Source organism: Xiphophorus couchianus, chromosome 9 (genome assembly GCF_001444195.1).
Source record: "Xiphophorus couchianus chromosome 9, X_couchianus-1.0, whole genome shotgun sequence".
Classification (NCBI taxonomy): Eukaryota; Metazoa; Chordata; class Actinopteri; order Cyprinodontiformes; family Poeciliidae; genus Xiphophorus; species Xiphophorus couchianus.
The window spans coordinates 25,191,031-25,212,694 of NC_040236.1; the positions used below are offsets into that span (position 1 = coordinate 25,191,031).

The 21,664-nt window shown below is 40.7% G+C and overlaps 3 protein-coding genes across 5 annotated transcripts; all 3 read right to left on the reverse strand.

The window, feature by feature from the left end:
- Window positions 1-5,108: 5,108 nt before the first annotated feature.
- On the reverse strand, window positions 5,109-8,282 carry med8 (mediator complex subunit 8). 3 transcript variants are annotated; one of them, XM_028028946.1, is made up of 7 exons: window positions 8,143-8,282; window positions 7,811-7,932; window positions 7,380-7,524; window positions 7,163-7,303; window positions 6,980-7,067; window positions 6,699-6,896; window positions 5,109-5,815 (listed from the first exon to the last, which is right to left on the reverse strand). In XM_028028946.1, the coding sequence occupies exons 1-7, from the start codon at window positions 8,146-8,148 to the stop codon at window positions 5,751-5,753; spliced, it is 765 nt and encodes a 254-aa protein (XP_027884747.1). In that variant the 5' UTR covers window positions 8,149-8,282; the 3' UTR covers window positions 5,109-5,750. The 3 variants fall into 3 exon arrangements, with proteins under 3 accessions (XP_027884747.1, XP_027884746.1, XP_027884748.1); XM_028028945.1 differs by having other exon boundaries at window positions 6,657-6,896; XM_028028947.1 differs by lacking the exons at window positions 7,811-7,932; window positions 8,143-8,282 and adding an exon at window positions 7,674-7,789 and having other exon boundaries at window positions 6,657-6,896.
- Window positions 8,283-8,869: 587 nt separating this feature from the next.
- On the reverse strand, window positions 8,870-15,828 carry aldh9a1a.1 (aldehyde dehydrogenase 9 family, member A1a, tandem duplicate 1). The gene is made up of 12 exons (XM_028027916.1): window positions 15,696-15,828; window positions 15,366-15,524; window positions 13,352-13,497; window positions 12,980-13,109; window positions 12,767-12,901; window positions 12,484-12,680; window positions 11,790-11,930; window positions 11,498-11,686; window positions 9,999-10,086; window positions 9,777-9,918; window positions 9,446-9,558; window positions 8,870-9,338 (listed from the first exon to the last, which is right to left on the reverse strand). The coding sequence occupies exons 2-12, from the start codon at window positions 15,505-15,507 to the stop codon at window positions 9,244-9,246; spliced, it is 1,518 nt and encodes a 505-aa protein (XP_027883717.1). The 5' UTR covers window positions 15,508-15,524; window positions 15,696-15,828; the 3' UTR covers window positions 8,870-9,243.
- A 1,172-nt stretch (window positions 15,829-17,000) lies between these two features.
- tmco1 (transmembrane and coiled-coil domains 1) lies at window positions 17,001-20,877 on the reverse strand. Its single transcript, XM_028027917.1, has 7 exons — window positions 20,668-20,877; window positions 19,523-19,600; window positions 19,380-19,439; window positions 19,120-19,166; window positions 18,945-19,012; window positions 18,683-18,827; window positions 17,001-17,406 (listed from the first exon to the last, which is right to left on the reverse strand). The coding sequence occupies exons 1-7, from the start codon at window positions 20,735-20,737 to the stop codon at window positions 17,308-17,310; spliced, it is 567 nt and encodes a 188-aa protein (XP_027883718.1). The 5' UTR covers window positions 20,738-20,877; the 3' UTR covers window positions 17,001-17,307.
- Between the last annotated feature and the right edge of the window lie 787 nt (window positions 20,878-21,664).

Sequence of the window (21,664 nt, forward strand, 5' to 3'; positions counted from 1 at the left end):
CAGTGTTTATCTGTAAACAAGCAATCAGATCATTTTTAATGCAACATTTTTTAAAAATACAGTTAAAGACACCCGACACGCAGCCCTCCTCTCTCAAGTGGCTTTTTGGACCTTTCACAATAAAAAGATGGGTAAAAATAATGAAGAACCAGATCATATTTTAAGCTGTAGATGTTATAGCAAATGCTGTTTTTAGCAGACTCATTTTATGGAATAATTTTTGTGAATTTCCACAGCAGACAGAATAGTAGAAGTGCCAGCAACATGTTTTAGATCGTTTTTTCATCATTTTCAACAAAAAAAATAACATCCCATAGAAGAAAAACATACTTAGCATGTAGTGAGAAACTTCAGAATGTCGTCATTTATATTGGCAAGTTATGGCAGGTGTAGACATTGGTCACTTAAGTATGCAACTTCTATAGAAATATATGCTTTTTACATATTTGCTAACCTATCACCATGTCATGACTCGTGGTGATGTTATAAGATTTTACAGATAATCTGTGAAATGATCATCTGCTCCACCCTGAGCTACACTGCCCTCTAGAGAAATACAACTCTGGTGATTGGTTGTCAAAAATAACCAATCAGAGTCAGGAGGAGGGTCTTAGCGCTGCTAATGTCAAATCTTTATTCACCATTGTCACCACCAGTCAGAGCATTAACATAATACATCAAACAGACCAGGGGGAGAAACTACTCTCTGTTTATCTGTCTTAGCCATGCTAACTAGCTCTAGCATTCATGACAGGCTGACCTGGAGAAGCTGCGGTGCAGCAAAGAACAAGGGCAGGTCTGAGTAGCATGAACACAATTTGATTGACAGCGCTAAGACCCTCCTACTGGCTCTGATTGGTTGTTTCTGGCTGAGCGGTGTATTTCTGTAGTTAGCACTGAGAGGAGGAGGAGGAGGAGGAAGAGGAGCTCTTTTTATCCGCAGATTATCTGTCTTATACTATTAAGACATAGTAACTGTTTTAATAAATATATAAACTTTTTTTTAAAATAAAAGTTACATACTGGAGCTAAAATCCGTTTTCTGGGTCGAAACCAGAACCCGCCGGAAGTAGCCAAGTCAGACCTGTAAGCTACACGCCAAGCAGCAAAATACCTACAGACTGTTGCATTGTGGGTTTTCTCCCACAAGCCTGTGTGCCTCGGCGACGCCTCTCCTCCAGACTTTAGTAACAGGGTCAGAAGTCACTGTAGGACACGAGTTAACACATTGTGGGCCTGTCAACCCAACACCTCTAGATAACTTTACACATCCGACTTCCAACTGCGCCATGACGCGGAGGCATTTTATCACCGCCAACAGAGCGCCGCAGCCCGGCCCAACTGCCCAGGAGGGTATGTTGGGGGGTGTGTGTGTGTGTGTGTGTGTGTGTGTGTGTGCGTGCGTGTGTGTGTGTGTGTGTGTGTGTGTGATGGGGGACATTTTCACAGTTCCCAGGCTGAGTGAAAGCTGTGCAGCTCCTGGCCGACAGGCGCCCCTCCCCCTCCACCACCTTTCCCCACACCATGAACTTCCTCCGAGGCACAGCTAATGTGCATTCCCCTTGAGAGGCGGCATCCGCACTTATCTCTGTCCTCCAGATAAACCAGACAGGATGTCTGAATCTGAGCCTCCGATTCATCCCTCTTCTGGAAGGAGGAGGAGAAGAAGAAAAAAACACAGAGTGGAAGAGGTTTAAACATCAAATCAAATTATGGATTAGGAAGAGGTTCCCGGGAGCGCTGGGAATCGGAGGCCGTGGGAGTGACATATGCAAACATGATCACATGTAATTACATGGATGGGCCTCCCAGTTTCCATCACACACCTTTTTCTAGCCGCCGTTTGGAGCTGGAAGAGCTGGACGTGTTTTAATTTATTCATGAGCTTCTGCAAAGCAAAAAGCCATTGTGAGGCTGATTCAGCCGCTGCGGTGAGAAAAAAGGTGCAAATCCTTTTCAGAGAAACAATCGCTGGATGTTCTCTTTCATTCCTCGTCGCTTTAACAAACAAGCTACAGCGTGACGAATGCTACACAGGTCTTTAACCATCATTATCCACTTTACATGGCAACAAGATGCAAATCCAGCCAGCTGCAATAACTGGCCTGTTCCAGAGGGGCTTCTATTGAATTTAAAAAGAAACGCCCCATTAATGACTTCAAGGTGACACGCTGACAGAGACTAGAGTTTTGTTCATTTTAATTTCTACAGAGTGTTGGCAAAATGAAAGTTTCAAGTTTCGGGAGTTCTGGGTGTAAATTTATGGGTACATTAAAAACAAAGAAAGCTCAACGGTGTCAGCAAGAACCAGATCTAACTCCGTCCAAAAGGCAAAGAGGAAACACAGCGACTAAAAAGTAACAAGAGAGCAAATATTTAAATGTGGTTGACTGGAGTATTGGACAATGTTGCTCATCCCTCATCGTCTTCCATTCCACACGTGGTCAGACCAATCTCTGACGTTAGAAAGTGAATCCACTGTGTCTCTCATGTGACTCTGTGTGGGATCTTGTGAGACACAACTGTTTGTGATTTGCTGCTAGATTATAAACCGATTCGCCATTTGGAAAAGTGAGGGACAAATGTCTGTGTTTAACCCGTCGGTTGATTCTGGAAGGAAGCTCGACCCAAGTCACACGGCTTAAGAGACGGTTATCCCTGATTCTGACCAAATGTATGTAAACTTTAGAATTCAAGGAAAGTTACAAAAGAATCTGTAAAAATGTTATCTCCAAGTTTTCTGGCATGTAGGAAACAGACATAATTTGGGTCATTCTGACCTAAAACAACAAAAATAAAAAGGATTTAACTTCAGACAGTGAAGAAAAAAATGTGTTGTATGTAAACTTCTGGTTTTAACTGTATATGTGCTGGAAATCCTGTAAGTAAATTAGAAATGTTGCATTTTGAAGGAACGTGTGGTTTCTCCCCCTACAGAGCGTTTTCATAAAACAGTCCAGGACTGTCAGGAGGGTCAGTTCAGATCAGAACTCAGAGGTTAGAATCAGGCAGTCAGATTGGGGGCCAAAATGATCTGGTCATGTCAGCCATTTTTTTTAAACTACCAGAACATATTAAATAGAAATCTGTTGGACTCTACTGGTAAAAGTGAGCCGGGTTTAGTCATCTCAGTCTTCAGACCGAGATCCTACAGGAAACCTGTCGACTGAACAGAAAGGAAGAGAATATCAATGAGGAACCTCGACTCAGATTTCCTCTCCATGTCCACCAACCTGGTCAGTCTTACAGGAGAAGAAGTTCTGTCCTTTGGTAAAAGGTGATCAATGGTACAAAATGTCCAAGGCAAATGAATCAGGAATGGGATGCAGGAAGGACTGGTGGGTGTGTTCCAGCTCAGCCTGGCTCCGTTCACGCAGCTCCTGCCACCCACAGACATTCAACATATTCCTCTGATCCCAACTGTTAATATAAAACAAATGAACAATGAAGAAGACGTTTGGAAAATTTGCAGGACGGCCCACATCCTCAAATCCTCAGGCTGCCTGAAGTGCTCAGGATTTGGAGGAGAGTTTGGAGCCTGTCTGAGTCACTGCTGGTTGTGGGAGTTTTGGCCTGAAGCCTCCATAAACAAGTGGGACGCGAACCTTATCGTGTTCTCCGTTACAGGACAAGTGGAATTCTCTCCAGTCATGCCAGAGCGAGCTCTGATTGGAGGAAAGAACAAAGTTATCTCTGTGAAACATGAATGAGTAGAAAACAAAGACATGATGCTGGAGTAACTGTCACATTTATCCTTTTACTACGGTGACAGTTGGTTTATATATATATATATTTTCTTGTTTTTGATGAAACATGTTCAGTATGAGGGATTGTTGTTAATGTCAGAGACACAAACCAGGTGATTTTCTGCTGCCGCTGCGTCCAGAGGAGTGAAAGCTGCAGGTCAGTAACTCCAGGCCCTCTGCTGGCTTATCTTAGATAAAACCTTTTTAAATTATGAATTGAGCTTTATTGTACTGTTTGATAACTATTATCAGTTGGAAAGTATGTATGATTGAACTGAAATGTTTTCTTTAATAAAGTGTCTCAAGACATTTGCTGTGAATTGGTGCTATATTAATAAAACTAAATTAAACTGAACTATAATTAGTATTCTGGGTTATTAGTCCTCCTTGTTATATTTATTATTACACCATCTAAATTATTATGATCCAGCTTCTTGTTAGGAATATCACTTCATTTAAGTGATATAAAATATTTATAAAGACTAAGAAATTTTAGAAGGTTCTAAACGACATATTTTGTGGTCATACATTAAACTGGTTGTAGTCACATTTTTTATTCAATATATTAGAACATGGAATCCAATGAGTCTCACTGAAAATAATCCTTAAGCAGGTACTGAACCTCAAGCCCAAATGTATTCATTTATTTTTTAATCTTATGTAATATTCTAGTTTTACATGACCATACGCGAAGAATCTTCCTAATTAACAGAAATTAAGGTTTTTAAACATCCATCTGTGTATATAATGTGTTTCATTTAGTGATAAAGTACCTAAAACAGACTTTAATGAATCTAACAGATTTAATCTGTAGAAATCTCCATTTATTTGTAAAGGTTTGTGGCGGGAAAAAGAACCGATCGCTGCTGTTTTGTGTCGGGGGTCTTTGTTTGTGACCCAGCCTTCCCTTCCTCCGTGAACCACAGTGACCTTGCGCAGCTTTGAGTTGTCTCAGCAGAGCGCCTGACGCAGCGAGACGGTGGCCTGTTTGCTCATACCGGGGGTATGTAGGTCATCCACGGGCCGGCCCGCTGTGACAGCAGCGCGGCCGCTGCGCTGGGTCTGCCCGGCAGGACGGGACGGGGATTGGAGTAGACAGAGAGAGAGGACCCCCCTCACACGTCAGCAGCAATACTTCCTTATTCCCCCCCTTAAACACTTTGACATTATCAGGCCACACAGAGCGACGTCCGGACTTATTACTCTCACCTTTGCTGCGGCGGAAAAAACAAAAAAAAAAGAACAAAGAGAAGAAACGGAGCGAAATTGAAGGCAGGAATCTGATGTACGTTTTTGTTTTGTCCACAAAATACATGCGGACTGAGTTTATTTCTGTTTTAATCTAGTCATTGAACAACAAGGTGTTTGTATGTATTTATTTATTTTAGAAAAAAATAAATAAAAGAAAGATATTACATGAACTGTAAAGATAGAAAGTTGTTTCAGGCCTTTTAATGTTGATATAGTGCCATCTAGTGGCTACAAACAGAAGCTCTAGTTCCCAAACCTGACCAATTCTGAATCGAGAATCTGCAACTGATACAAGTTATTTCTGCCCTCAGTCCAGCTAAATAAAACGGGTTAGAGCCACGAATATGACCTGATCCTTCGAAAAAATAAAATAAAAAAAATAAAAAGGCATCTTATAATATTTGATAAGTAGCTACAGCAGAAAATCTATTGTAATTTTTAAAGTACAACCTCAGGAATCCTGATTTCAGGCTTTAATGTACTTCCAAAAAAATAACGGTTACATTTTCTCAGTTTCCAGCCTGAGAAACGGTTCTAAATAAAAATGAACAGTGCTTTTGTTATGCTGTTGTGGAATTCAACATGAAAAAACTTGTATTTGTTATTGCATTTTTAAAACCTAAGTAGTTTCTTCATCAAGTCAAAGTTAGTAAGAGCCACTGTGGCTCCGGGGCCACAGGCTGCGGGCCCCTGGTCCTCAGGCTCGGTCAGTTCCATGAAGAGCTGAGCTGTTAGGAATGGAGAGCAGAAGGCTCATCGGTTGTAGGGATGCATGGAAGCAGATTTTATATTTGTCTTGATGCTGCTTGGCATTTTCCCTGGAGGACAAAAAAAAACAAAAAACTGTAAATATTCACAAACCGTCACAAACAAATCAGACACTCATCAAAACCAGGACATAAACAATATCTGTGTGGGATGACTACTTAATAACTTAAATTAATCTTATTGTTATTTCCCAATAATTTATCTATAAAGGTGCAAATATATACATCCACCTCCAGTCATGTTAGTCATTTTCAATACATTTAATCATCCAATCTGCTGAGTTCTGTTAGTCAGGTTAAAAGTACCTTTGAAAATAACCTTTAAGCAGGTTTTAATCATACTTTAAGTTCACATTTTTGTTTTTAAAATTGTTTTTTACTGGTTTGACGTACAGTATGGTGTATTAGAAAAAAATTTCTGTTCAAAAGCTCTGAAATTTTTTAGATTTCAGAAATTATTCTGGAGAAAAAAAACAAAAAAAACAAGGACATATCTGAGCATCAAAAGTCAGAAAATTTCCTAAAGTTGAAAATTTTCAACTTTTGAATCTTTGGAAATTTCAGTGATTTTTCTAGAAAATTTCTGAATTTGAAAAGTCACAAATTTACTAGAAAAATCAACTCAAATTTTTTGATTTTTTTTTTACTTGAGCTTCAAGTCAAGAGGGCAGATATTTAACGCTTTTTGATTCCATCTACAATGGCCCCAATACGCCCTCATAGATGTTAATCTTAAATGTCATGTTTAAGCTGTTGCTGTGTAACAGTTTATACGTAAACGTGTTAAAACATGATAAGTGTATGTAAACATGATCACAATATCCAAATCTGGCTGTTAGATGAAAACAGCATCAGGCTGAGTTCTGATCGCTCTCCAAACCAGGCCTCTTACCCGGCTGTCCTTGCTGCTGTGGCGCTCCCGGTCCCCCCATACCTGCTTGCTGGCCTCCACCACCTCCGATAGTGACCTGCTGTAAGGTTGGACCCCCGCTCATCATGGGCCCCTGCCCTGGATGTCCAGGAGCCATGGGACCTGGAGGCCTACACTTGGAAAGGCCTTTTCCAAACGCAACGGCTGCAACCAAAGCGTTGGTGTCTCCGGGGTTAAACGACGGTTTGTTCAGTCGGGACGCTGACGGGGAGACATGTTGAGGTTTTGACTTCAATCAGGATGCAGAAAGAAACAAACGGACGGAGCGGTGCGGTGCGACCTACCGGCACTTTCTGCATCTCTGTCATCGCGCGGGTTGTTCAGCTTCTCCAGCAGGTTGGAACACATTTTATTTAGCGCCTGGATCTGTTTCTGTTCGATGATCCAACGATGAGTTAATGTAAAACACACCAACTGTTCGATATGAAATATGAAAAATAAAGGAGTCGAGACAACATGTAACTGACCTGCGCTACATCCGGACCGATGCGCGCCGCATCCGTGCTCAGCTGCTTCTCCTGCTCCTCCACTTCCGGGTCGGGTTTGGTCCGCAAGTAGTCTGGGACAATTTCATGGCTGAACACCGGGACACGCTGCTCTGTGAGGACCTGAGGGGGGAATAACAAGAGAGATGAGAGGCAGAAATCCAAAAACACAGGAGGACAACGGTGAGAATACACTCACCGTTAGATCATCGTCTGGCTTCTGGGACAGCACCAGAGGGATGATGACCTGGCTGCGGAACGACGGCGTCTTCTCGTTCTTCAGCATCTTATTGATGGTGTTCAGCTGACCAGACAGGAGACCGAAGTTATCCAGAACATTGGGCCTGAGAGAGAGAGCAACACACACAGCTGCTGTGGTCAAATGTTGTACAATTAAACTAGAAAAAGATAAAGTTGTTCTTCATCCTATGAAGAGAAAGTAAGGTTTAATTTAATAGAAATTACAATATATACATTATAAACATTTTCTGACCATCAACTCTTCCATAGTTCATGTTGGCCCAGAAATCCAACAGCAAAATGATTTAAGAGGAAACAGAAGAAGCAGATTCTGTTACTCCAGGATGGAACTGAGCAGCTACTGCAGTTTGTAGTCAAATATTTAGTCACCATGTCAGTCGCTCGTATTCGTTCTCCAGCTTGTAGATGAAACTTTGCAGAGCGTTTTTAGTGAGAGCCACCAGAGAGATGAGAGAGTCCACAGAGGCTTCTAACTGCTTCTCCTCGCGTTGCTGAGAGGAAAACAAGCAACACAAATACAGAGAACGGTTAGCAACTTAGCATTGTAGCTATAAGGTACAGAGCTTAGCCAGCTGGGCTAACTACAGTGTTTAGAGGTGTGTTAATATGAGCACAATAAACCATAAGTTGTGCTAAACTAAAACATTTATCTTTCCGATAAAGGTGCATTTCTTCAAGAGGCGTATGGGAGTCAAACTTACCTGCATTGTTGAACTACAAGTTAGCCGGTTAGGAGAAATGAAACGAACCGTGTTCTTCTTCTCTGGAGTTTTATGGCAATTTGCATCCTATTTGTTGCATTGCTGCCATCTTCTGGAAGAGTCGTTCATCGTACTTCTATTATATATGAATGTGCTGTATAATTCCGATTATTTTATTTTGTGACAAGCTTAAAGGCATGCTTAAGTGAAAAACCAACTTCCCCCAGTTTTAGTCCGCTCGTAGAGACAATACTCAACCATATACTCACTGTTGCTTTAGCACTACAAGGAATCCAGTGTTTAGACATTTTCTTTCTAATTCTACACTATCAGATGTTTTTCAAAACTATAAGTACACTGTCTTACAGACAGTAAAGTAGATCTACTTTACTGTCTTACAGACAGTAAAGTAGATCTACTTTACGGGTGTGCTGTAACTTTCAGTTGGGTTTCTGCTCCAACACCTGAATCACTGCAGCCATTGGCTTCAGGTGTGTTGAAAACAATTGATTACATTTAATTTCCTTTTGAAATAGAAGATCGAGTCCAATAAGCAGTAAGCTCATGCAACACCTCAAGTTGACCATGTGGTGGCAGTGTACTGATCTTTTAAATACTAAAACTAGTATTCTACATTACTTACACAAAGATTAGTCAAGTTACAGTAGTAGGTAAATAACTGAAGTGTAAAATATTTCAATGAATTATTTTCTGAAGTAATAAGAGATATTTGTCAGTGAAATATTTTATTTTGAAAAAAGGCAAAGCCTTTCAGGTAAGCATACATCATCATAATCACCATTTGGCACAGGTTTCCTCCCAATGCTGATGCACATTTATTAGGCCTCTTTCTTTGACATTAGATACTTATGCGGTCACATGAACATATCAGTTAGTATAGTAGCTTAATCCTCAGGCGGAGTCACATTTTGTGGATAGAAAGTTCAGGTTGGTGCAGGAAAGAAGCATTGCTGACCTACTGCTTCAGGTTTCATAAAGTAAGAACACGGGTTTATACTCTACAACTTTTCTGTGGTACATAATTACAGAAAGCCAAAATCTTTAGTCACAGTTCTAGTGTTGCATGTAAACTTTCAGGGTTTAGAAGTGGTTCTCAACGTCTCCCAGTTCCACAACCACAGTCTTCAGCTGGGAGTAGTACTCGATGGTCACCTGGCCGTTCTCCCTGCCAAAGCCTGGGGAGATTCAACAGTTTGGGTTCATTCCGGCAACAAATCCCATGTTCTCTCAAAGTTAAATTGAAAGAATTGTTTATGAATGTAGAAACCTCCTAACAAGCTACCTGACATCTTGTATCCTCCAAATGGCATTTCTACAGGACTGTTGTTGTAGTTGTTGATGAAGCAGGTTCCCGCCTCCAGCCTCTCTGCCACACGATGAGCTCGAGAAATATCCCTGCAGGTGGAGGGAGGAACTTATTTCATGTGATAAAAGATTAAACCACTTGCGTCTGGACTTGAACTTTATTAATCTACTGAAGTGAAAGGAACAACATGAATAGGCTGTTATAAAATCCAACCTAGAGAAAGCAATAAACTCCTCTTCAAAGGGAAGCGGCGGTAGATCTTGACTCATTGCTGGTCAGAGATAATCCTGCTGGCTCTGTTGCTCACCTGGTGAAAACTCCAGAGGCCAGTCCATAGGTGGTGTTGTTGGCCCTCTGGATCACCTCGTCCTCAGAGTCAAAAGACAGGACGGACATGACCGGACCAAAGATCTCCTCCTTCACACAGGTCATGTCGTCTCTGCAGTTTTCTGTGAGCAGAAGGTGTGTGAACCGTGATTTGACAGAAACCAGTAATCGCTATGGCGATGAGTGAGGGAGTCAAACATACCAAGGACACAAGGGGACATAAAATAACCCCCCTTCAGTTTGGGATCGGTGGGAACAAAAGGGTCTCCTCCACAAAGCGCCTTGGCTCCCTGGCAGAACCACAAAGAGAACGATGAGATCTGGAAACTCAGGATCTACGGCTACGTTCACACAGCAGGTCTGAATGCTCAATTCTGATTTTTTTTGCTGAAATGTGATTTTTTTTTTGGTCGTTCATGCTACTAATTAAATGCAGCCACAATCAGACTTCTGTGTGAATGGTGTGATAAAATTTTTTAAGGTTACCATGATTATGAGTAAATTAATGCATAACAGTATCAAGATTCGTCTGTAACGCACATGCTCATTGGAAGGTTTTCTGAAGCCGTCTCTCTGAACTCAGTATTGCAATAAAGTTGTTGGATTGTTTCTTGTTAGTGTGATAAACACCCTCATAACGTCCTTGAATGTTTCATTTCCCTTATGAAAAAAATGCTTATGCTTGCAATTTGTTTTGTAACCAAATAGATTGTCAAATTATGTGAATCGAATGAAACCCTTGTTATAAAACTGAATGCTGTGTTCTGCTCGAGGCTTTGAATCCTGACTGTGTTCAGTGAGCAGTGTGTTCAAATGCTGTAAAGCACAAGAGTCAAACTCCAGTCCTCGAGGACCGCTGTCCTGCAGTTTTTAGATGTGCAAAACACTGGAATGAAATGGCTTAATTTCCTCCTTGTGTAGATCAGTTCTCCAGAGCCTTAATGACCTAATTATTCTATTCAGCTGTGGTGCAGCAGAGGCACATCTAGAAGTTGCAGGGCAGTGGCCCTCCAGGACTGCAGTTTGACACATGTGCTGGAAAGCCTTCAAATAAATACTAAGAATATATGTATTATTTTTCTGGTTTTTGAAACAGTTTTTTCTTACTCTTTATTAAAGACAATTTTCACAACAATGGCTTAAGATGCCAAAGCGACCGACATGTGCAGAGAAAAGCATAGACATCATACAGTAGTACACTGTTTACGGAACTAATACTTGATGAATTATAAAAGTTATTCAGCGACAGTATTGTCACAAGATCATAAGATGAAGGAAGCTGGAAAAAATAAAGCACAACTAATGGCAATGACCTTTTGTGGAGCATCAACAGCAATTTCTTTAGAAAAGTCTGTTTGGATGTGTGGTCAGAACCAGGAGTGTTGGCGTTAGCATGGGATGTGCTTCACTGACAGATTTCATAATTCAGATTTTTTTTCCAGGATTGTTTGTTTGATCTGCCTTCTTCTGGTGCAGAATTATGCCACATGTCTCATGTCAACGATGTAAAAGTTTGATGACCGTTCTGACTGGTGGCGCTTTGAAAACTATCAGGTATGCATCTGATTTAGTTCCACATATGGAAGTGGCACAGACTGGATTTTCTTTGGGTGAATATGTTGGATTTGGGTTGCAATTACCCGCTGTGTGAACGTAGCCTCATTTTGAAGTCTCCCAATCCAACTTTGATAATGAACCAACCTCCTTCTTGGCTTTAGTGACAAACCCCAGAGCCTTGTCCAGCTGGGGCTTGCTGATCAGGGCCCCCATGCGGGTGCCGTCCAGCAGCGGGTCACCCACAGAGATGGCCTTGGTCCTCTTCACCACTTCCTCCAGGAACTGTGGCATGATCTCCCTCTGTACAAACACCCTGGTTCCATTGCAGCAAACCTACACATTTCACACACACCTGGTAAGAGCTCACAGAGGTCGCCCTAGTTCAGACGGGCTGAGTGACACGAGCCAATATGGATGGGATGCCTGTCAGTCTCACCTGGCCCTGGGTCAGGAAGTTGGCCATGAGCGCCCCCCTTATGGCATTCTCCAGATCACAGTCTTTGAAGATGATGAGGGGAGATTTCCCTCCCAGCTCCAGGGTCACCTGCTTCACCCCCTTGGCAGACATCTCCATCACCTGAGAGGACATGCAGCACGGATGGAGTCATTCTAACTCATTTTGGTAAATCTAGGTGCTGCTATTCAAAAGAATTGGATGTTTTGTCAACTAGAGCCTCGTTCACAAGGCAAGACTTTTATGCCAATTTTTGTCTAGATTCCCCCCCTTCCAAAAATCTTAAGGCCACCCCAGTTATTGTGACAGCTCTAAAAATGAGCTAAAGAACTATTCCTCTGTGGTGTAAATCACTTTGAACTTCCTCGTTGCTGAAATGTGCCATACAATTAAACTAGATTATTAAAAGTGACATGGTCCGCTCCGATAGAAAGTCAGGGATATTCAACATTCAAGCTTAGCAAGATTTCCCACCGGAATGTTGTTGAGTGAAACATTCCGATGTTTCAAACAAACATCGGAAACACCTGTTAACCGAACAGGTTTGGCTCAATACCAAACCTTTTATAGCTACAATGTTTTATCGTCATGTGTGGACTCTCAGGTTTTGAAAACAGGCTAAAAATGTTGCTGTGTGAACCAAACGTGCACAGACGACACACTTTAGCATTTGTACCTTCTTGCCAGTTGGAACACTGCCTGTGAAGGAAACCTTAGCCACCTTGGGGTGGTGGCAGAGCAGAGTGCCAGTCTCTGCTCCACCTTGGACCACACAGAACAGGCCATCAGGCACTCCTGCCTCTTTGTAGATCTCAGCCATAACCAAAGCAGTCAAAGGAGTCATGGGAGACGGCTTGAACACCATGGCATTACCTAGAAAAGCCATTGTTTTACTCCCATCTCTTTTATTAGTGACTTCATGTCAAAATGAGAGTTGAAAGTCGCTGCTGTTCACTGACCACATGCCAGGGCCGGCGCCGACTTGGTGACAGAGATCTGGAAGGGGTAGTTGAATGCCCCGATCCCCACGCACACCCCGAGGGCCTCCCTCCTGGTGTAGGCGAAGGCTCCGCCAGGAAGCTGGATGTGCTGACCTGCAATCACAACACAAACCCGCGTTCAGACAAACAGAAAGTACACTTCGAAACACAAAGAGACATCGCCGCACCCACCAGTGAGTGTCCCGGCCATGCCGGCGTAGAACTCCATGGTCTGACAAGCGACGTCCACATCCACCAGGGCTTCGGTGATGCACTTGCCATTGTTCATCACTTCCAGCTTTGCGATTTTCTCCCTCCGTTCCTGTTTGATTGGGAGCAAAAATGTAGAGTCATTACTGGAAAATAAACCAAACTCCTTCATGCGACCTAAAATGGGCCAACTAGACACAAAAGGAGGATTTTGCACAAATCCAGAGAAGGGAGGGCTTCCTGTTAATGAATAACTAGTGTCACGTTGCAAGCTTGCAATAGTCAGCTCCAATTTAAGTTGCACAATAAGGACAGTAAAAGTTGGACAGCTTCAAAGCCGCCTGACCGGCTCACCCTGATAATGCGGGCGGCCTCAAGCATGACCCGAGCCCTCTCCATGCCAGACATCTTGCTCCATTTCAAGTAGGCAGAGTGGGCACTCTGGATGGCTTCCTCCACATCCTCCGCCCCACAGGGCACCAGCTGGCACAGGACACGGCCTGAGCAAACAGGAAGGCAAATAAGCTACTGACAGCTGGACTGTACTGATAGATTCCCCCCTCTTTTCTCCCCCCAGACAGTAGGGAGAAAATTCTAAAGTAGCCACACCCCACAGCTCTGAAGTTAGTATCTTATCTGTAGCGTCAGACTCTAAAGGACTATTTCACCACTTTTGAGTTTCAGATTTATTTTCTCTAGTTCAATGAAAGAAAGATCAGTCAAACCTGGAAAGAAAATTTCCACACTGAACAAAAATACATTTTTATATTTACAAAACTGCACATTTCTATTTGTCCCTTTGGTTTCTTTACCATTTACTTCGAGGAAAGCTTAAATAAATGGTCAGTCTGGTCAACCTTGGAAATGATTGTCCTAAACTAAATAAAGCACCTTTAATAAATTTCCTATGAGTGAAAGTTCATTTTGTTTGCAAAGCTCCCACAGTAAAATTTCCCTTATTTGTTACTCTGCCAAATAAAATAAAGAATTCAATGGTTATAAACTGGATTTCTCATAAGTAAAGTTATGATTTAGCCCATAAATTCAGTGAATGAAATTCAGAATATCTAAATTGATTAAAGCCAAGGTAGAATATGGGAGAAAAATGAAACGGGACAGTCTAATTCTGTTGTCTGACAGAAAACAGAAGTGTTTGAACATCTGGCCGTTCTTTAATTTTGTGTTCCACCTGTTGCACTTAAAAAGTTGTCATAGAAATACTATAATTCAGCATCATATTTCTCTCCACCCCGGGGGTGCTTATAGAGGGGAAATGTTAGGACAATTCTAAGGTCCCCTGACCAACAGGTGCCCCTCCACAATTTATTTATTTATTTTTTGTTTATATAAATTGAAAAAATAAATAAAATTTGGGCCCTGACAATTACAAAATTAATCATATTGTGTTTTCTGAGATTGTTTTTAGCAGTAAAAATTTTATGTTACCACTCCCAGACTAAAAAACACACATCCATATTTGCCCTGAACACCCCCCTGGATCTTCATGAAATGGTTCGTTCCTGCTTGGGGCACTTGATGGTGTTCAGCAGCAGTCAGTAGAAGACAAGAACGACTGTGGCGGTTATTATGCTGCTAAGAAAAATTATAAAATCAGGTTTTCAAAAAAATAAAAAATAAAATTGAGAGATGGAGAAAGAATATTAGTCCAGTATTGAACCAAAGAAAGCAAGTTGCAAGCCTTTAAAATTGTGACGCTTTTTATGGGTCAAAAAAAACTCAAAAGAAATTGTAACAGCAGCTGCGTGGGGAAGTGGGGGGGGGCAATCCAATTTTGTTGTCAGGGGCCCCAAGATTTCTGGCAGCACCCCTGCCCCTCCCTATATACAAACTATGCATTAAATACATCTTAAATGAGTGCACAAAAAATATGTTTTAACACTATTTCAACAACAGGGAATGACACGACATTTGAATTTTTTAATCAAATGTATTAAAAAATATAGTTTAAATGACTGCCAAAAGCACAAAACTCAAAAAGCTATGTTTATAGTAAAAGGTTTAGAAATTGTGAAATTATGTGATAATTATGAAAACTACCATCTTTGCATAAAGATGTAAGCAATGCAGTTCCTCTTTATTTCAGGTATCGAAGTCTGAAACAAAGAAGCCCTTAAAAGTCTACATTTCGTCAGTCTAATAGTGCAGTTCTGTTATTAGGCTGACAATTTGGAAAAAGATGCGAAATATCCCATCAGGGTCATAAATCAGAAGCTAACTTCAGCGTCGCCGTGCCTCTCCTAAATTCAACTCCAGAGCAGAGTAACTTACAAACCAAACTAATGCTATTGTTCTGCGTGTCATTTTTTAATATGCATTTCCACCAGAACAAACTTTTAACATGCATTACCAGTTGCAGGCTCGAAAACGGGCTCGGCGTTTTTCTCCTCCCTGGGCTTCACCCGTTTCCCAGCCCAGAAGTTCAGAGGCTCGGTAACCACCAGGGTTCCAGTGGAGGCTCCGGAGGTCGTGTCGAGGATTGACTGGGCCATTTTCACACAGATTGTACCTGAAAGTTTCAGAAAAATATCTCCATTACGTAATATTAGCCTGCGAAGGCAGAGAGTTAGCAGAGCATATAAGCTAGCTCATTCAGAGAACGTGACACGAGGACAGAGTGCACGCGCTGCTATTGTTGCTGAGAGAAGTCATTGTAACTTTTTGGAGAGGAAAACTGTACCGTCTGGGTTCTGCGGAGAGAAGAGCTGCAAGATGGACGTCTGCGAAGAGTGGAAGGAGGATTTTACGGCCCTTTCAAGCAGCCAGGACACACCTCTTCTCAGAGAAACTGCTTCTCGCTTCTGTCAGGCTGATAAAGCTGAGGCTGAGCCAAAACAGGCGGACTTTAAACACAAATAACTCCGAGAAAGATTAATAAACCCTGTTAATACCGAGTCGGTGCCATTTCTGTTACATAATGCAAGCGAGTAGACAGAAATATGGTTTCACAAAGACACCTCACTTTAGTATGACACAGTTTATGGACACCATGAAAAAAAGAGCATTTTTAAAGATATGTTTCTAAACTGAGTGTAACACAATACAATGCAAATTAATAGGGGTGAGGAGAATTTAGAAAGGACCCCGAGATAAAGGACTTGGCAAGTTATACAAGATTGTAAAACCAGCTGGTCTGCGTCCAAGAATAAAGTCTGTATAAAAGCATAGTATGATTCATCAACTTTTAAGAAATCTTCTAAGTATTATTTTATTCATAATGTACAGTTTAATGTTGTGTTTTATGAAACCAAACAGCTACAATAAAATAAAAAGCACACCCTCTTTATTAGTAGGGTTTTGCTAATCAGAACACAACGAAAATGATATGATCCATGTTTTTTTTTTTAATTAATTCAATCTAACCTCAGGCAAAAACACTCAGACAACTACTGTCATTTTTAAAAATGAATGCAAAACAGAAGATATGCTTCTAATTAGATGCATAATGAAATAAAACGCATGACTTTGAGAACAATTCCCTCTTGACAGATGAGACTAAAGTAGAAATGTTTAACCATTATTACACACAGTTGATAACCAAGCACAGCATATCAGGACAGACATAGTAGGAAGGTGAATGATGTTTGTGTAACTAATGAGTCGGGTTTCTGTTGTGTTTTATGTTCTGTTAAGGAAAACACTGATCAGATGGAAGAAGTGCTGGTGTTTAACTTCACCAGCACTATCTTTCAACAACTGACACAATTTTCTGTATCAACTTGATAAAGAAACTTGATACATTTTATCAAGTTGCTGTGATAAAGAAAATTTAAGAAATTTTTTTCTGCCATGGTTGTTTTAAAGAAATCATTTCACTTCAGGGGGAGCGTACTGGTCCTAATGTAAAATTATTTTTCTTTGGATATACTGTAACTCTTTGTGAAAATTCCAAAGTCTGAGATAAAAGTTGAAAAAAAAATGTTGGACATATTTACCTCGTCATTCACATCTAAACAGGATGCAAAATAAAGAAAGCAGAGAAATATGACATATAATCGTAAAACTTTTATTAATATGCAATTTACTCAAAATAGAGATGATGACATTCAATAATACTGAAAGGCGTTCAGATGTCATTGTGTCAATAAATGATTAAAATCTCAGACCGGTCCGTGTTGTGAGGTGAACAAGGTGTGAACTGAACTTTCCTATTTTCTCCTCTACTTTTAAGTTAAATATTACAAAACACAACAAGAAATCAAACAACATAGTAGCTCCAAAAGGCAAGACATTTGCTCCAGCACAAACAGTTCCATCAATGCTCTGTTGGGGTCGCCATGGTGACTTGATGATTAAGAAAACTTGGCCGCTTGGGGCGGAGGTCCCAGGAACCCCCCTGCCTGCTTGGTGGCGGCTCTGGAGGGGGCAAGTCCGAGCATTTTCTGAATGTTCTGGAAGGAGGACAGACAGAAAAATCAGTTTTTCACAACCTGGTAGAGAGTGATGGCTCTTCACAGGTACCTTTGGCAGATTAAGTGACCATATTGTGGAATTTATAGTATTTAACTTAACCACAAAAAGTCTAATTTTCACATTATTCATCATAATAAATATTTGGCAGTAAGTACTGCATATTTTGGCTATAAGTTTATTCCTCTGACTTACTAAATTGATCTGGGACTCATGTCTGATGAACAGCTGTTTAATAGAGACTCCACTGACTGGAGAACGATGAGTCAGGTTTGATGATGTATTGAAATATATAACAAAAGAAATAAACCAACTGCATACTTTTTAATAACTGTCCATTTTTATTTCTCACTACTTTTAAGCTGTAAATAAAATCGGCAAACCTTTAAATTATTTTAATTTGATATTCAGAAACTCTGCAAAAACATTCAACGTTGGGTTAGTCTTTATATATATGCTTTTACAAAATAAAAGTCAGTTGTTATTTGAACTAAGAAGCAGTTTCCAATGGAAGCCAAATCTTTTCCTGTGCTTAACAAAATTCTCATCAAGTGACAATCAATAAACATACACGATGAGAGTTACTGAAGCTTAGAAGCAGTGGAGTTTCTTATCACTGTCCATAACTTCACTGGTTTATTCAGGGTCAAAGGTTGAAATGAATGAACATTGACTTGACAATGGGGGTCAAAGGACGTATGAGGCTGATGTAGAGATGAACTCTGTTAAACTCACACCAGCTCCTTGATGATGCAGCACCGTCACTGATCCAGGTGTTTTCAGACAGTCTGCTGCTGATAGCTGCACTTCATCCACAGTCATCATGACCAAGCGCTTTTAACGATGAGACCTATCCCGTTCTGGATCCAACATTTTTATATTTGGCTTTTATGTCTTGAAACATGATTTAGGGGTGCACTGATCACAGTTTTCTGGCTGAACAACAATCTTTAAAAAGACGATTTTGGCCGATGCCAATTTTATTCTTTTGATATTTTTCTACAGTACATATAGCGACAAAGTTGGCAACAGTGGGGTGTTGTAAATATTGAAGCAATATCAATATTGGACATTGGGCCAGATTTTTACATCGGAGCATCCATAGAGATTCGTGTTGGTTTGTCACACCTTTACCTGTGCTGGTCCACTGACATAAAGTCACGGGATCAATTTGTGCCATGACAACCACTCAGTAAGCAACATAATATCTTTAAAGGTAAGAAAGTTTTTCTGGATTATCTAAAACACAATAATTACCTGTCTGATAGACATGGTGCAGAGGATGTAGAGGAAGATAAAGGAGCAGTCAGTGTAGTCTTCTCCCAGTAGGTTGCGGTGCGACAGCCCCTGAATGTAGGACAGCGGCACAAACGGCAGCTTGGCCACAACCCTTCCATCAAAACTGCCAACAAGAAAAACAACAAGAAGTTTTAGTTTGTTTATTGCACTTCATTAGAAAACCTTTAGATTGTTTCATTTCCAAGTAGTCACTTCTGTTTTGATCAAAAGTGGAGCTTACATAGAGTTGAACATGCCCATCAAAGCTGTGAAGCAGAAGCCAATTGCGAACATGGACTTCATGCGCACCTAGAAACAAACACACCAATGAAAAACAATATTCGACTAAAACTACAGGATCCATGTTGAAGTTTTATTCAATAAGACAAGGACAGGCTGGTTGTCACAGGCCTCACCATGGACAGGTCTCTGTTGTTGTTCTTCAGCTTCTCTTCCTGTCTTTCTGTAACAGAACAGTTTATTTTAGAGCTGCACAGTGCTCTGGTACACGCCATCACATAATGTAATCACACAGAGCGTTGTATAGTGTCTTAAGTTTTTTATATCATGTAAAGCACTTTAATTGCATGTAGAAAGTGATGGGGACATAATGATAGTTACAGCAAATCAATGCCATTTGTGAGGTGGTTCCTATGACAACTCATTGGCTTCTTACCGATTTTCTTCTTCTGCTGGCGTCCCGCAGACTCGGTGATGGTTTCTTTTTTCTTTTCAACTGAAAGCAGAAAAACAAGAGTAAAGAACCATCTATAGATGTCAATCTCGTCAGATAATGGCGACCAGTCCTGGAGCACTTACGCTTTTTGCTTTGTTTTTCCACCTCAGCCTTTAGCCTCTTGTACTTTTCAGTTCGATATACTAAGACCCAGGTGATCCCTGCCAACAGAGCAGAATATGTACAAATGTCACAAACTGTATTCTCTTTATTAAAATAAATGATCACTGTAGATATCTACTTTATCACATACATATTTATAAGGCTTCTTCTAGTTCACTAAGCCTTTGTCTAGTGTTTTGAACTGATCTCAATGTCTAACTAATCGATGTCTTGCACAGATTTCTGGCTATTTCACAAAATATAAAAATAATTTACATTTTATTCCGATGGTGATACACATATTATCAACATCTCATATTATGTTGATGTCCACTTTTTCCAGTTTTACCTATTGTAGAATTTAATTTCATCTACTGGTCCTTTATCTGGCGCATGACCCACATGGCGCATGAAATAACGCGCCCGTCACAGGTTCGAGTCCTTTCAGCATATCTCTTTCAACTCGTGTTCCTGTTATTTTACTTTCAAACTAAGGCCAAACAACGAGAACTCTCACTCCTATTATTGTTTATTGTGGGTATCTGCGTACTTCTAATTCTCACTCTTTTCAACTTTGCACGGATAATTTCCAATCGAGCAAATAAAGAATTCTATTCCGTCGTTAATATCTATAATATATGAACTATAATATGTGGTTGTTAATCCGTCTTTAACCAGCAGGGTGTGCTGTGTGCACATAAATCCTACGAAAACCCGATTTGGGAGTCAAGCAGCTGAAAGGACTCAACAAAAGATGAATGGAGTCATGCCTGCACTTATTGATAAACCATTAAAGAATGAGTAGAAGCCATATTTAACAAACTATCAACACAGTCAAATACATGGTGACGCATTAAAAATGTTATATTTGCTAAAGCTCTGTGAGACTTTTGTTTTGAAATACTAACCGGAACCACAAGATGTTAGCCATTAGCCTTGTCGGCTAGTTTAAATTCAAGCCTCATTACTGACTGTAGGGCCAGAAAACATTAGAAATTACTTGTCATACCAAGGCTGATATACTTTCTCCGCCCTGAATCTTACAGGAACAACACATATTTGTACACGGCCGTGTTTCTGAACACCGTTAAACACGGCAGCTATCTTAACGAGGATTTCCACCCACCTTCTGCTAACAGCGCCGTACAGACAGAAATAAAGACGATCAGAATGGTGTCTGCAAACATGGTACTCATGGTGGTTTTCCGGCTGACGGAGCCGCTTCACAGAACAAAGGCCAGACACAAGTTAAACCCTGAGCGGCTCCTTCTCTCCACTGAGCTTCATAGAGCTCTGTCAGCATTTCACAGAGGTCATACAGCTGAGAAACACTTCCGGTTTATTCACGCTTACGAACACGCGCACGAACACAAAACAGAAAACCTTTACGGCTAAAAATTTGTCTATTTTTAGTAATATTATGTTACCGATAAATACAAAGCAGTGCATAATTGTGAAATGGAAAGACAATGGGAATTTTTTAAATTGTATTTTTATATACAAATAATGATCTAAAAAGCGATGCAAGCATTTCAGTCCCCTGCACTTTGAGGAAGGATTAAAAGTGATTTTTCTTTCACTCAGTTGTTACTGATTGCTGTGTTTTGGCAAAAGTCCGTTAGTTTTGAGACAAACTAATTGACTTCTCAGTCAGGGTTACTGCTCACTCCTTGTCAAGAATTTTAGTTGAATTCAATCTCTTTAAAAACCTTATTTTGTCATGATAGACCCTATCATGTCTGATGATTAATGCAACTATTCCTTTGTGATGATGAAAGATAAAATACCTCTTCAGCTTTCTAGGAGAAAACTTGGGAGTTTGCATGTTCTCCCTGTGCATGTGTTGGTTCTCTCCTGGTACTCCGGCTGACTGTTAGGTTAATTGGTGTCTCTAAATCAGGGGGGTCAAACTCCAGTCCTCAAGGGCTGGTGTCCTGCAACTTTTAGATGTGCCTCTGCTGCACCACAGCTGAATAGAATAATTAGGTCATTAAGGCTCTGGAGAACTGATCTACACAAGAAGGAGGTAATAAGCCATTTTATTCCAGTGTTTTGTACCTGTGGCACATCTAAAATCTGCAGGACACCAACCCTTGAGGACTGGAGTTTGACACTTGTGCTCT

Excerpts from the sequence above, each read along its gene's own strand:
- med8 (XM_028028945.1), bottom strand. Across the intron at positions 7,068-7,162 it reads TCGGTCCGGATGTAGCGCAG|AAACAGATCCAGGCGCTAAA; the intron begins GTCAGTTACATG and ends ATCATCGAACAG. Across the intron at positions 5,816-6,656 it reads ACAGCAGCAAGGACAGCCGG|GGAAAATGCCAAGCAGCATC; the intron begins GTAAGAGGCCTG and ends TTTGTCCTCCAG.
- aldh9a1a.1 (XM_028027916.1), bottom strand. The coding sequence starts at position 15,507 with ATGGCCCAGTCAATCCTCGACACGACCTCCGGAGCCTCCACTGGAACC. Across the intron at positions 13,498-15,365 it reads CGTTTTCGAGCCTGCAACTG|GCCGTGTCCTGTGCCAGCTG; the intron begins GTAATGCATGTT and ends CTGTTTGCTCAG. Across the intron at positions 12,902-12,979 it reads CATGGCCGGGACACTCACTG|GTCAGCACATCCAGCTTCCT; the intron begins GTGGGTGCGGCG and ends TTGTGATTGCAG.
- tmco1 (XM_028027917.1), bottom strand. The coding sequence starts at position 20,737 with ATGAGTACCATGTTTGCAGACACCATTCTGATCGTCTTTATTTCTGTC. Across the intron at positions 19,601-20,667 it reads TACGGCGCTGTTAGCAGAAG|GGATCACCTGGGTCTTAGTA; the intron begins GTGGGTGGAAAT and ends CTCTGTTGGCAG. Across the intron at positions 19,440-19,522 it reads GGAAAAACAAAGCAAAAAGC|TTGAAAAGAAAAAAGAAACC; the intron begins GTAAGTGCTCCA and ends TTCTGCTTTCAG.